At 51.6% G+C, this 13,763-nt stretch overlaps 2 protein-coding genes across 19 annotated transcripts in view; one reads left to right on the top strand and one right to left on the bottom strand.

Moving 5' to 3' along the window:
* The window catches only part of EIF2D (eukaryotic translation initiation factor 2D), a 28,084-nt gene extending 20,642 nt beyond the window's left edge, over window positions 1–7,442 (top strand). For 9 of the 14 annotated variants that reach the window (XR_016219579.1, XR_016219582.1, XM_002717549.6 and 6 more), the window contains 2 exons: window positions 5,053–5,227; window positions 7,246–7,442. Coding sequence is in view for 7 of the 14 variants with exons in the window: in XM_002717549.6 (XP_002717595.1) it covers window positions 5,053–5,227; window positions 7,246–7,316 (246 nt within the window). In the remaining 7 variants the exon portion in view is untranslated. Of the gene's footprint in view, window positions 1–1,689; window positions 1,968–5,052; window positions 5,228–7,245 lie in introns of all 14 variants that reach the window. The other 5 variants (XR_016219580.1, XR_016219583.1, XR_016219578.1 and 2 more) reach the window with 1 other exon arrangement.
* Window positions 7,443–9,952: 2,510 nt separating this feature from the next.
* RASSF5 (Ras association domain family member 5) overlaps window positions 9,953–13,763 on the bottom strand; it is a 64,793-nt gene continuing 60,982 nt past the window's right edge. For 2 of the 5 annotated variants that reach the window (XM_051821274.3, XM_051821276.3), the window contains 2 exons: window positions 13,441–13,556; window positions 9,953–12,162 (listed from right to left, as the gene is read on the bottom strand). In XM_051821274.3, coding sequence (XP_051677234.2) covers window positions 12,010–12,162; window positions 13,441–13,556 — 269 coding nt within the window. In that variant the 3' untranslated portion in view covers window positions 9,953–12,009. The remainder of the gene's footprint in view (window positions 12,163–13,440; window positions 13,557–13,763) is intronic. The other 3 variants (XR_016219577.1, XR_011381389.2, XM_089312108.1) reach the window with 3 other exon arrangements.

Genomic DNA, 13,763 nt, shown 5'->3' with positions numbered 1-13,763 from the left:
TCTTTGTTGGTGAGATGTGTTTCTTGTAGGCAGCAAATAAATGGGTCTTGTTTTTTATTCCATTCAGCCAGTCTATATCTTTTAAATGGAGAGTTGAGGCCATTTACATTCAAGGTGACTATTGATAAGTAACGACTTGGCCCTGCCATTTTTCCATAAATATTCCTATTGTTTACTTTGGATTTGCTTTGTACTTTTACTGGGAGATTTTCTGCTTTACCTTCTTTCTTAGTGATGACCACGTTTCTGTGTGTAGCACATCCTTAAGCATCTTTTGTAAGGCTGGATGAGTGGTGACAAATTCTTTCAATTTCTGTTTGTTATGGAAGGTCTTTATTTCACCTTAATTCATAAGTGAGAGCTTTGCAGGGTACAGTATTCTGGGTTGACAGATTTTTTTCCTCTTAAGACTTGGACTGGGGCCGGTACTGTGGTGTAGTGGGTAGAGCCACCACCTTCAGTGCCGGCATCCCATATGAGCAACAGCTCAAGTCCCAGCTGCTACATTTCCCATCCAGCTCTCTTTTATGGCCTGGGAAAGAGTAGAAGATGGCACAAGTCCTTGGGCCACTGCACCTGCTTGGGAGACCTGGAGGAAACTCCTGGCTCCTGGCTTTGGATTGGTGCAGCTCCAGCCATTGTGGCCAGTTAGAGAGTGAATCAGCAGATAGAAGACCTACCTCTCTCTCTCTCTCTCTCTCTCTCTTCCTCTCCTTCTCTCTCTGTTTAACTCTGTTCAAATAAATAAAATTTTTGAAAAAGACTTGGGCTATGTCTTGCCATTCTCTCCTAGCCTGTAGGGCTTCTGATGAGAAATTAGCTGTGAGTCTAATTGGAGATCCTCTGAAAGTAATTGGCATTTCTCTTATATACTTTTTAGAATCTTTTCTTTATGTATTACTGTTGAAAGTTTGACTACAATGTGTTGTGGTAAAGATCTTTTTTGGTCATGTCCACTAGGAGTTCTGTGTGCTTCCTGTACCTTCCACATTCTAGTATTGAAGCGCTGTGTTGTTTTGGGGGCATCATTGTCCTTATTCTTTTTTTTTTTTTTTTTTTTTTTTTTTTTTTTTTTTTTAAGATTTATTTAATTATTTGAAAGAGATACACAGAGGATCGGCAGAGAGAGAGAAGTCTTCCATCCGATGGTTCACTCTCCAGTTGGGCACAACAGCCAGAGCTGCCCCAATCCGAAGCCAGGAGCTTCTTCCAGGTCTCCCACGGGGTGCAGGGGCCCAAGGACCTGGGCCATCTTCTACTCTTTCCCAGGCCATAGCAGAGAGCTGGATCAGAAGTGGAGCAGCTGGCTCTCAAACTGGCACCCATATGAGATGCTGGCACTGCAGGCCAGGGCGTTAACCCGCTGTGCCACAGTGCCAGCCCCTGTCCTTAATGTTTCTTGAATTGCTGCATTTATTTTTAGACATTTGTGGTGATACTTGTTTTTTGTTTTCCCTGTGATGGCTTTTATCTTTTGAACTATGCCTCTGTGGCTTAGAGGAGTGTCTACTCTTTCAGTGAATACCCAGAGGTGTGTGCTGGATGTGGTGAGGGAGCTCTATAGTGCTCTAGGGTGAGGGGAGTATCCAAGGTGACACCCAGGTTAGGGGTGGTAAATCTCTTTTTTTTAATCATAGAGGAGATTTTTTTTTTAATTTTTAAAATTTTATATATTTATTTATTTGACAGAGAGAAAGGTCTTCCTTTCCGTTGGTTCACTCCCTAAATGGCCGCCACTGCCAGAGCTACACCAATCTGAAGCCAGGAGCCAGGTTTTTCCTCCTGGTCTCCCATGCCAGTGCAGGGCCCAAGCACTTGGGCCATCCTCCACTGCCTTCCCAGGCCACAGCAGAGAGCTGGACTGGAAGAGGAGCAACTGGGACTAGAACCAAGTGCCCAAATGGGATACCGGCGCCACAGGCGGAGGATTAACCAAGTGAGCCATGGCACCAGCCCCCAGAGAGGAGGTTTGTTCTGCTTTGTTGGAGTGTTCTCATGCTCACCACCTCTCCTCAGAGGAAACTAATGCCTGGGCACCAGCCTCAGTGGGTACGATTTTCATTCCCACTGCCATAAGAACCACACGGAGGATCCGTGCAGTCCTCAGTGTGAAATGGATTCTGCAGCACTGGCCCTCACCAGGAATTGGGGAGCTCTGAGCATGTGGAGCCGCCCAAAATGACTGCTCAAAGTCTCAGCCGAACCCTGCACCCTCCCATGCAGCCAGTGTTTCCACAGTCCTGGCACACAAACCTCCCACAGCCATGAGCTCCCAGCCCCATCGGTTCCCCCAACCAAACTGAGGCGTCCCCTTGGCTGGTTGCTGATCACGCAGACACAAGCTGGTGCAGTTATGTATGTCTAAAATGGTGCCCACCCTCCCTTGGCTAGTAACAGGATGCTGGTGCCGGGTGGTCGGGGAGAGAGAAAGGTGCCCCCCTTTTTTCCTTCTAGGCTGGCAGGTACTCTCTCCTACAGGGCTCCAAGCCCGGCTCACGCTAGGCTCTTCCCGCAGCTTTATCACCAGTGGCTTGGGCTTCTGCAGCCTGGTCTCACCTCACTCCAGAGTGGGTGCTGAGGCTCTTTCGGCTGCTGGAGTCCTTAGTGTTGCACGTCCACACCCTCCATGTAGGTCCGCAGTGTCCCTCTTATTTCTGTGGAGTTTCTTTTGCCGTCTTCTCCCTAGCTCTTCCCTGAAATTGCACACACTCCGCTTCTTTTTTCTTTTTTTTCTTAAACTCTCTTCCCTATACCAGAGCAGTAGGCTCCCCCCCATTCCACTGTCTTTGGTATCTGTTGTTACATTTCCTTCTTCATCTGATTCTATTGATTTGGGTCTTCTCAGTTTTTGTTTTGTTTGGGTTAGTTGGGCCAATGGTATATCAGTTTGCTTACTTTTTTTCCAAAAACCAGCTCTTCATTTTGGTGATCTTTTAGTATTGTTTTTGTGGTTTCAGTTTTATTTCTTCTCTAATTTTAATTCTTTCCTCCTAATTTTTGGTTAAGTTTGTTTTTCTATGTCCTTGAGATAGCTAATTTATTTGGTGCCCTTTTAATTTCTTGATGTAGATACCAATTGCTGTATTGCCTCTGAACCCTGCTCTTGCTATATCCCCCGAGTTTTGATGTGTTGTTGTCTTTATTTGTTTCCAGAAATCTTTTGATTTCTTCTGTGATCTGCTCATTCAAGAGCATGTTGTTCAGTCTCCATATGCTCTCACGATTCTTGAGTTGCTCATTTCCAACTTCATACATACCATTGTCAAGAAATATGCATGGCATGATTTTGAATTTTTTGTTTTTGATTTGGTGAGACTTGCTTTATGGCCTAGCAGATGATCTATCCTAGGGAAAGTTCCATGCACTGAGAAAAAGAATGTGTATCTTGCAACTGTGGAATGAAAGGTTCTGTAGATATCAGTTAGGTCCATTTGGTCCATAGATTAGCTCTGTTGTTTGTTGCTTTTCTAATTGTTCTGTCTGCTGATGCAAGTGGGGTTTTGAAGTCTCCCATTACTATTGTTTTGGAGTCTATGTCTCTCTTTGGATCCATTAAAATTTGTTTTATTTTACTTTTTTTTTTTAAAAAAAGATTGTTTTTATTTTTAAGATTCATTTATTTGAGAGGCAGGGAGGGAAAGGTCTTCCAGCCACTGGTTTACTCTCCAGATGGCTGCAACGGCCGGATCTGGGCCCATCTGAAGCTGGGAGCCAGGAGCTTCTTCCAGGTCTCCCACGTGGGTGCAGGAGCCCAGGACTTGGGCCATCTTCTGCTGCTTTCCCAGGCCATAGCAGAGAGCTGGATTGGAAGTGAAGCAGCTGGATGTCTCCAAATTAGGGAAGTTTTCTGTAATTATTTCACTGAATAGGCCTTCTATTTGTGGAAACAGACTTCACATATGTCACTATTGGATACTTGATATGAAGGAATTGTTAATTTATTTTTAGATGTGATGACAGCTTTGTTACAGAAAAAAGTACCTTTATCTTTCAGGGATACATTCTGTGATTTTGTTTCCTTAAGATTTACTATTCATTTTTGAATGTCAGAGTTATGGAAAGAAGGTCTTCATCCACTGGTTCACTCTGCAGTGGCCAGTCCTGGGTCAGGCTGAAGCCAGGAACTTTATCTGGGTCTCTCACTTAGGCAGCAGGGCCTAGTTCCTGGCCAATCTTCCACTGCTTTTCCCTGGCCATTAGCAGGGAGCTGAATTGGAAATGGAGCAGCTGGGACAGAAACTGGTATCCATATGGGCGTTGCAGGTGATGGCTTTACCCACTGTGTCACATGCCGGCTCCTGGAGATACATACTGAAATATTTATAGATGAACTGATCTAACCGATCTAACGTCTGGGAGGATTTGCTTTAAAGGAATATAAGAATGAGGAGTGGATGAGGATACAGGCGAGTCAAGGTTGTTGGAACTGCTGAGTACACGTGGTTCATTATACTACTTCTGTTCACGTTTTGGAGTTCTCATAATACAGCTTTATAAATGCGTTCACTATACATAGGACAGTGAGGATCTGTCCTAGTAAATGTAAAACACACCTATTGGTGTAGTCTGTCTATTTAAAAAGATTTGTTTGTTTATTTGAAAGGTAGAGACAGATCAGTTGGTCTTCCATCTGTTGGTTCACTCTGCAAATGGCCACAATTGCCAGGGCTGGGCCAGGCCAAAGCCAGGAGCTTCTTCTAGGTCTCCCATGAGGGTGCAGGGGCCCAAGCACTTGGGTCATCTTCTGCTTTTCCCAGTCGCATCCTCAGGGAGCTGGATTGGAAGTGGAGCAGCTGAGACTCGAGCTGGTGCCCATATGGGATGCCAACACCACAGGCAGAGGCTAACCACCTATGCCACAGCGCTAGCACCAGGGTAATTAGTTTAGATGCACAAAAATAAGTTATTTGGATGAAAAGATACCATAGTTGTGGGGATGATGACCCATCAGAAAATGGGATAAGGAAGGTGCTGAGGCTCCAGGAGGCCTTACGGATGGGAGGACGTGTGGGTCGCACCTGCCATCAGTGTTCTGTCCCTACTGTCCCTCAGGTGACTGTGGTCCGGAACTTGGAGGCCTATGGTCTGGACCCGGGCTCCGTAGCTGCCACCCTCCAACAGCGCTGCCAGGCGAGCACCACCGTCACTCCCGCCCCTGGGGCCAAGGACAGCCTACAGGTGCAGATCCAGGGGAACCAGGTGCACCACCTGGGCCGGCTGCTGCTGGGTGAGCATCCCTTCTGAAGAGCAGAGGCGGTGGGCTAACGGGGCAGGCACCTTCCTGCTGCCTCAGCTTGGTCCAGTCGTGATACCCACGTACACATACAGACGTTCCCTGACTTAGCATGGCTTAATTCAGGAGATGTTGACCTTCTGGTGCTTGAAAAGTGATAGGCATTAGCAAGTGTGCTCCACATTTTGATTTTTGATATTTTCCTGGACTGGCAATGAATGGTGCAATCTTGGTGACGCTGGGCAGTGGCAGCCCCGCGGTCACAAGGAGGAACGGCTGCCACTCGACTGTGCTGTGTTGCTCAGTGCGCTGCGGAGGAACGGGCGGTTTCAGTGCCTTCGCAACTTACAATACTCAACTGCTGATGGGTTCATCAGGACGCGACCTTGTGTGTCGGGAGCATGTGTCATACAGCTCCCCCTCGACACACGCACACACACATACTCTCACTCACTCGCACATACTCACACATACACACGCACACACTTGCACATACTCACACTCACATACACTCACTCATACACACACATACTTATACACTCGCACATACACACTCGCACATACATACATTCACACACTTGCACACACACACATACACATACACACTCGCACTCTCACATGCACACACTTGCACATACTCACACTCGCACATACACACACGCACATACACTCATACACTCACACACACTCATACACTCACACATACACTCACACACTTGCACACACACACATTCTCATACTCACACTCACACATACACAAACAGATCCATTTAGTTGTTAGCAGCTAGCAAGAGGTGGAGCCAGTGTTTGAAACAGATCCTTTAGCCCCTTAAATTCAGTGCTCTTCCCACCTTGCTGTGAGGGTAGCTTCTGTCCTCCTCGTCCCTTTTTATAAGACCGTATTAAGCACTCAGATGGTGCTGGGTACCTGGCTGGCTCTTGGCGGGCATCTCCAATCCCGCTGCTGTGCAGAACTGTTAGGTGTTTTGCAGATGAGGAAACTGGGGTCCGGGGGGTTCAGTTCCCGAGGCCACCAACTTGAGTGCTGAGCTCAGAACTTTACAGACTCCAGGGCCTGTTTCTCTGCCAGCTCAGGTCACCAGGCTCAGCTGGTCCTATCTGATCTGTCCACCCCACCTCTGCTGGAGTCGGCTGCTTAAACCAACATGATCCCACCACTGCCCCTGTGAAACCTTTATGTGTCTGAGCACTTTCAGAATAAGCTCCTGAGCTCAATAAACAAGAACCCCCCCGCCTGCCTCAGCTGTGCTGGTCCCCTGCTGCTCCCCACACACCTTGCGCGCCGCAGCCTGAGTCTGCTCAGCCCTGGAGGCTCGGGGCCGCAGGAAGCCTCTCCCAGAGTGTGTCTCATTTCCCTCAATATTTTTGGAATTGCTCATGTTGCTCCTCCCAATTGCGTTTCTATTTCTGGCTGCTCTCTGCAGCTTAGCTGATGTCTGAACCCCGTGAGCCCCTTGGCCTGGCATTATTAAAAGCTCGATAAGCAAATATATTGCATGGCCTAACTAGGTTAACTAGGCCTCTCTAGGTTAGCTTCTAGAGCTGAGGCTCTTCGTGCAAAGAACCCCCCTGTGAGGTGCTGAGAAGAAATGAGGAAAGCAGCTGAGCACCTGTGTCCACACAACACACACTCACACACACACACACACAAAGTCACACACACCGGGGCTGCACGTTGGAGCTGCCATCAGCACACAAACTGCTGATGTGGACGCTTCAGCCTTGAGCCGTGGGGATGGATGGTCCATCCCAGAGCTTTCCCTAAAGCTGGGTTTGAACTGGGTGTCGTAGAGCAGGTCACATGATGGCCCTGTTCCAACAGAGGCCTAGCAGGAGGAATGGTCACCCTGCGGGGCTGAGGGGCAGAGGGTAGCTGTGTCCCTGGGAGCCGTGGGGTGAAGGCCAGGAGTGACACTGAGACAGGAGTGGGGGCGGGGCCGTGGGAGACAAGCTTGCGCTGCACTGAGGCGTTTCTGCCTTCTGACTTGCAGAAGAGTATCACCTCCCTCGAAAATACATCCAGGGCCTGGAGCACGCCCCCAAAGCCAGCAAGAAGAAGTGAGTGACTTGTTCCGTGCATGGATCCGGTGAAGTGCAGCTCTGCGATGGGCATTTATACAAGCGTTTTCAACTTTTGCAAATCAAAAATATAATTCTTTACCAAAATAAATTTTTATTCTGATCTAAATCTGACTCCCCTCGTTTTCTGTACTCAGCTAAAATAATACAGGACTGGCCTAAAGGGCGAGGCCTTGAAGAGGGGCAGGAGCGGCTGCAGGGGTTTCGGCCCCACCCTGTTCTCGGGCAGGGCAGCCCATTCCGAATCCAGGCGGGTTCCTGTTTTCCAGCCCCTCTGCCCAGGGCTCCCCAGCCTCTCCTGCTTGGTCCCTGCTCCCTGGCCGACCTCCGCGCCCCCGTCTCTAACAGCTTAGGCCAGCAGACTTCCGAGCTCCACTGTCTCATCTCCTAAGGCAGCAGAACACAGTGGCCCTGATTGCCCAGAATTAAGCGAGATAGAAGTGAGGAACAATAAAAGCACTTCAGGACACAGTTTCTACACTTTGCACACAGCCAGGGAATGGGACACTGGGGATGTGACTCCCAGGCCGCAGCTTAGGGGTTGAGCCAGCCAAGGCCTTCAGCCCCGGCTGAACCTGCGACTGTTAGCTGGTCTTCAGCGCCAGGAACTCCCTGCAATGGCGCATGAGATTTTGTGTGATTACTTTCCAAGAGGGGGATCAGCTGATGCCAGGGAGGTTTGGAACCATCGCTCTGCTCCCTGCTTGGTGCGTGGAGGTCATTTCTGTGACCAGAGCTGCTCTCGCATGGGAGACGGCGCACTAAGTCCTCAGAGTTCTTGGGTTTTGCCATCGGGAAACGATTACACCTCGTTGTGCTTCCTCTTTTCTTGCTCATCTCACTTATGAAAACTAAGAAAGGCTTGAAAACGTCCACAACCTCCACGCATCTAAGGCTTAGGAAGCAAGAAAGAAATGCGTGTGAAAACGTGCCACCTCCGACCTTTCGTCTGCAGGCCTGGGACACGCCTTTGCACTGGTGAGTAAGCTGCATCTCACTAGCCCTCTGCACTGGAGGGGCCCTGGCAGGAGCACGCGGTGCTGGGGAGGGGATCCTGGTAAGCAAGGCCTTGGCACAGGGAGCCGGCCACACGCACTTCCTGCAGCTATGACGGAACACCAGAGACTGGGCAAGTTAGAGTCGTCTGGCTCACAGCTCTGGAAGACGGGGGCTCCAGGAGCATGGGCCTGTATCTGCGCGGGGTCTGACCCAGGCCTTCTTCCCTGCTGTGTGGTAACGGGGCATCACGTGGTGACACAGCGGGCCAGCTAGCTCCGGTCTCTCCTCTCTATAGCCACGAACACCACCATGGCGGCCCACCCCCAGGACCTCATCCGTTTACCTCCAAAGATCATTAGCATATGAACTTGGGGTGGTTGCCAGCACAGGAACTTTGGGGAACACACTGAAACCAGAGGAAGTGGTAGTGAAATATGGTCATTACTATGCAGAGTTCTCACAAACACGACTTCGCACCACCCTGGCGGAGCAGAGGCTCGGAAAGTGTGCTCTTGCCTCGTTAATCCTTGAAGAAACCAAGCCGTAAGGGGCAGGGCTGCGTCTAAAAGGAACTCTTAACTGGTTTCTCTGAGGATTCGGTGGCAGCACAGAGCTGTCCAGACCTGTGCTTTGAATGGGTTTTCCCGTAACGGGGACGCCCTGCATTGAGTCATCCCTTTTACCTCGTGAACGGCACAGGGCCACGGAGAAGGCAGAGGGCGTTACTCTGAGATGGATCCTTCTATGTGCTGATCCATAACAAGGTCAAACCTACAACCTTATACTTAAAAACGAGCATTTTGTGGGAAATGGAATTAAGATTTATTTTGGTGCACACATTTTAAACCTATGACCGTTATTTTATAATATGCATTTCCATAAACTTTTTGAAGTATTCCCACATTAACCCCATGCTGTAACCAAATGAATTTCAGTGACTAGCAGCAGCTGCCTCTTCCCAGGCATTGGCAAAATCATCAGAAGATACACACTGCTTTTGAATGTTCCAGTTGTGCCCCATTCTTGGAGAATGTTGGGTTCTAGGAGGAAGAGGCTGAACTGGATGAGCTCTGACAAACCCCTGTAGCCCAAGGACCCCATTAAATGCATGCATGTGATCGACATTGGAAGGTACAAGATTTTTTAGTAATTCTAGCTGGTTATTTCCACCATTGCTGGGGTGTTCCTATGGTGGAAGTCGGAGAATGCCCAAGTGAGCAGACTGCTGGGATCGTCCAGTCCAACCTCCTCCCTCTAGGTGAAATGACTGTAAACTTGCAGAGACACATTCCTCTTTTGAAAAGCCACCAGAAATAGAAGGCTCCCTTCCTCCTGGCTGTCCCATCCTGGTGTTTGGTCGCTCTGCTCCAGTAAGCCCCTCCTCCTTTCTGACTGCTAACTGTAACCCCACCTCCTCTCACTCCGGGCTGTCACTCACCCAGCACCTGTAGCCCATGCCCTTGGAGAGTTTCCTCCCAGTTACCTGGACGGCAGCCTTCATTCTCTGATCACTGGATGCCAAGACGGGTGTGACCCTCTTGGGTCCTTATCCCTTACCCTTATCCTTATCCCTGACTCCCCTAAGGTGGTGAAGTTCAAGGAAAACCTTTCTAATACGAATCATTCTCAACAGGCTTTTATTTTTTTTTTTTACAACTCATATAAGAAAGACATTTAAAAAGAAACTATCCTGAAAACAAACCCAGCAACTCCACCAGAGAAGGCACTAGCAGCAGCTGCCCCGCCCACCTCGGGAGGGGAGGGCCTCGGCGCAGCCTCCCACCCGAGTCCCGGGTCTGACTGTGCTTTAGAGACTCTGCATTTCCCCTAACTCTCTTACGTCATAAACACCCTTATCTCTATATATAGTTATATGCCTTTATGTATATATGTACATGACTTTTCTTCTCAAAAAATAAACGCCGCCCCCAGGGAGGGAGGTCTCAGCAGCATTCACAGCGGTTGCAGCAGGAGCCACGCCTTCTAGGAACCTCGGGTCGCACGGGCTGAGGGGAGGGGCCTCCCTGCCCCCTTTCAGAGGCAGGGGTGGGGGCTGGGGGGTGGGGGGGTGGTAAGGCTGAGCGTGGGCGGGCAGATCACCGAGTTGTTGCGGTTTAAGAAAATCTTCAGGGCGGCCAGCCTGTGTTGCTTTTACGGCTCTGAAGATGGCAGTGAGCACCAAGGGTCAGCACTCTTTCTGGGCCCGGGGCCGCATGGGCTTAGCTGGGGTCAGGGAGGGAACTTCCGAGCCTACACGGGGGAGCTTGGCCTTCAGCCAGCCCAGCAGGGGCTCAGGGACGCAGAAGACAGCAAAAAAAAGTTTCTCAGAGGCTGGATTGGAAAAACCTGCCCTGCTCTGAACATGCAAGTCCTCTTCCCTCCACACTGGAGTGTCTTCGCAGTCCAGGCCGCTTGGTGGGATGGTTGGCTCATTGAAGTCTGAACCGATACACCGGAGCCAGAACAAAGGTACAGGGCTGGGGCTCTGATCCCCTCAGTAACTGTCTGCCGGCACGTCTCGGGCGTGAGAGCCCTGGAACCTAGACGGGATGGAGGTATGGGACCCCAGCCCCTCAGGAGCCACAGCTCCCCTGGCAGGAGCAAGCCAGCCTCAGGGCTTCGAGCAGTCACCCCTGTTATCTCTGGAGACAAAGGCACTGAGGTCAGTGGGGAGCCCAGGCCCCTGGGCTTGCTGAGCACGGTGCCACGGGCCAGCCCACACTTCAGATCAAAGGGCCAGCATGTTGGCCGGGCTGTGGGTTTCCCTCCTGTCAGAGCAAACCCTCACATTGCACAGGGCGATCCCAGAGTTCCTCAGCACGAGGGAGGCAGTGCTGGAGGCCCGGGGGAAGCCGAGGCAGCCCAGGCCTTCTCACAGGTCGGGTGAGGCTGAAGACGGCTTGCGCATGGTCATCTGCAATTCAGGCTTGCTGCCTGATTTCCGTGCTCAGCGGGAGGCTTCCAGTGGTCAATGGCTGGTTTCCCTTGGGTGGAAACACATGAGAATTCTAGTGACGTTAAATGTAAACTTAAACTGAAAAGCAAGTTTAGACAAAGATGTGACTACCCGATGGCCACAGATACATGCCTTTGGGTTTGCAAAGAGGGCCAGCGGGGCCAGGGCAGGCTGCAGCATCTCGGTGCCAGTCAGCTTTGGCGCTCCCAGGCCTGGGACTTTGCGGACCTCCCCTCTGCAGGCAGCCTGGGGCAGGGGGACGATGCCCTGAGCACACTCCTGCCTGCCAAAGGCACATGCTCCAACTCATAAATAAAGGCGCCGAGGGGGAGGAATACGGGCGACTGAAGAATCAAAGCCAGAGGGAACGTAGCTCTTAACACCGCTTCCTTTTCCTTTGCCGGCTGGGGTGACAGGTTCCAGTTTGGTGACGAGAGACGCGACTATTTGGCTTCTGAAAGGCTTGCAGATTGAGAGGACAGTGCTGTTGGTTTCACGGAAGTGGCCCCTGACAGAGTCTACAGGGGCCACAGTTGGGGGTGGGCAGGGGCCAGGCCGCCCCTCCCACGCACAGACGCTTGTCCACGGAAGAAACTTTGTGCCTCATCTGCAACTGCTGGGCAGGTGCGCGCACCCGCCAGAGGGGTCCTGAGAAAAGTGTCCGTTGCAAAATAATTAAAAATAAATCCGAGGGCATGGGCAGGAAGGGCGGCAGGACCGGTTACCCAGGCTTGCCCTGGGATTCCCTTAGGGCCGCCTCCAGCTGTCGTCTAAACTTGCAGTACTTCCTCTGCACCTGCTGGATTTTGTCCTGCTCCTCCTTCTCCAGGATTGTGAGGAAGTTCTGGAGCTCAGGGATGGAGAAGGCGTCCCACTGTGTGAGGAGAGAGAGGGGGTTAGACGCGGCCTACAGCAGCGGTGCACGCGGCTTGCTACTGGATAGGCAGGGACAAGGAGCGGGGCTCGGGCTTTGCTGTCTGAACCACGACAGTGCAAGTCCTCGCGTCTCCTGCCCAAGAGTTACCTGTCCATGCACTGTGCTTGGATTTGGAGAGTCAAGTTTTCTGTGTAGCTGCTGAGATTTTTTTTTTTTTTTTTTAAAGATTTTTATTTATTTGAAAGAGTTACACAGAGAGAGGGAGTCAGAGAGAGAGGTCTTCCATCCGCTGGTTCACTCCCCGGATGGCCGTAATGGCCGGAAGCTTCTTCCGGGTCTCCCACGTGGGTACAGAGGCCCAAGGCCCTGGGCCATCGTCTGCTCTCCCAGGCCATAGGCAGCTGAGATCTTAACAGTGATGCTAGGAGCACCCCAGACCCCCAGCGGCAGGTGGAAGAGGACACCAGGCCTTGAGCCTGACCCCAATCCTGCACCGGCTATGTGACCTCAAGGACAGCACTCCACCCTTGTTTTCTCATTCCTAGAGAAATGAGGGTCTCTGCCGCCCGTGGCAGACCGAGAACGAGAGGTAGAGCCAGGCCTGCAAGCCCTGGCCCGGGAGTGCTCCACGGGGCCAGCGCTGGTCACACATGGAAGCAGCCTCTACACACTGGACAGGTAAAGGCTGCGGCAGCAATGCTGCCTGCCTGAAGTGGAGAAGAGGGACAGAGCCCTGCCTGGCTCTCCCAGATCTCACAGTGACCCGCAGACTGCTCCTCCAACCCTGGGCCTCTGAGCACATGTGAGCAACCGTAGGACCCTCCCCAGGACTCCACCTCCTGGGCATTGCAGGCCATGGGGGCAGCAGCCTGGTTCTGTCCTGGTTGATGACAGGTAGCTGCCCTCATCCAGGTGGGTCAGGATTTAGACACAGGAGGCAGCCAGGCTCTCAGAGGTCTACGCTCAGAGTGCAGCCTGCAGGGCCTCAGGCCGCCCTGGGGCAAAAGCAGCCTGGGCCTGGCAGTTTCTCACCCTCTCCACCTGAGTTCTCAGAATGAAGGTATGCAAAATCCTCCTTGCCAGGCACAGGCCCCGACTTGCTCCCCGGCTGACGGCAACCCTGGCTTAAACCCCGAAGCTGCAGCCCAGCGCTCCCTCCAGCTCAGTCTTCTCAGCAGCCCTTGGCCTGCTGCCTGGCCCTACTACGCCAGGGGAGTAGGACAGCACCCACTCCGCGCCCTGAGTGCTGGGCCTGTGCCAAGGGGCCAGACCTACCTCCACCTCTCCAGTTTCATTCTCTTTGAGCACGAAGCTGAGAACGTCAGTGTCGGGCCCAGCAAGGAGGCGCAGGTGGAGGGGGCAGTCGGCGATGGACAGTTTCTGGAAGAGCACTGCAAACCGAGAGAGGGGGCTGGGCACTGGGCTCAGACAAGGAGGACGTGGACAGGACTGGGGCCCTAGAGTCGGAGCACTTCTAACCGGAAGCTGATGCACAGTGCTTTCCATCTAGCGGGAGGGGCCTGACCGGAACAGCCAGGCGATACCCTCATATCTTGGGCGTCTACTTGGAGTTTAAGGCAGTTTCCATTCCCGTCATC

This window comes from Oryctolagus cuniculus, chromosome 13 (genome assembly GCF_051225735.1).
Source record: "Oryctolagus cuniculus isolate XC-2025 breed Fujian yellow rabbit chromosome 13, ASM5122573v1, whole genome shotgun sequence".
Lineage (NCBI taxonomy): Eukaryota > Metazoa > Chordata > Mammalia > Lagomorpha > Leporidae > Oryctolagus > Oryctolagus cuniculus.
This window is presented reverse-complemented; position numbering and strand designations above follow the sequence as displayed.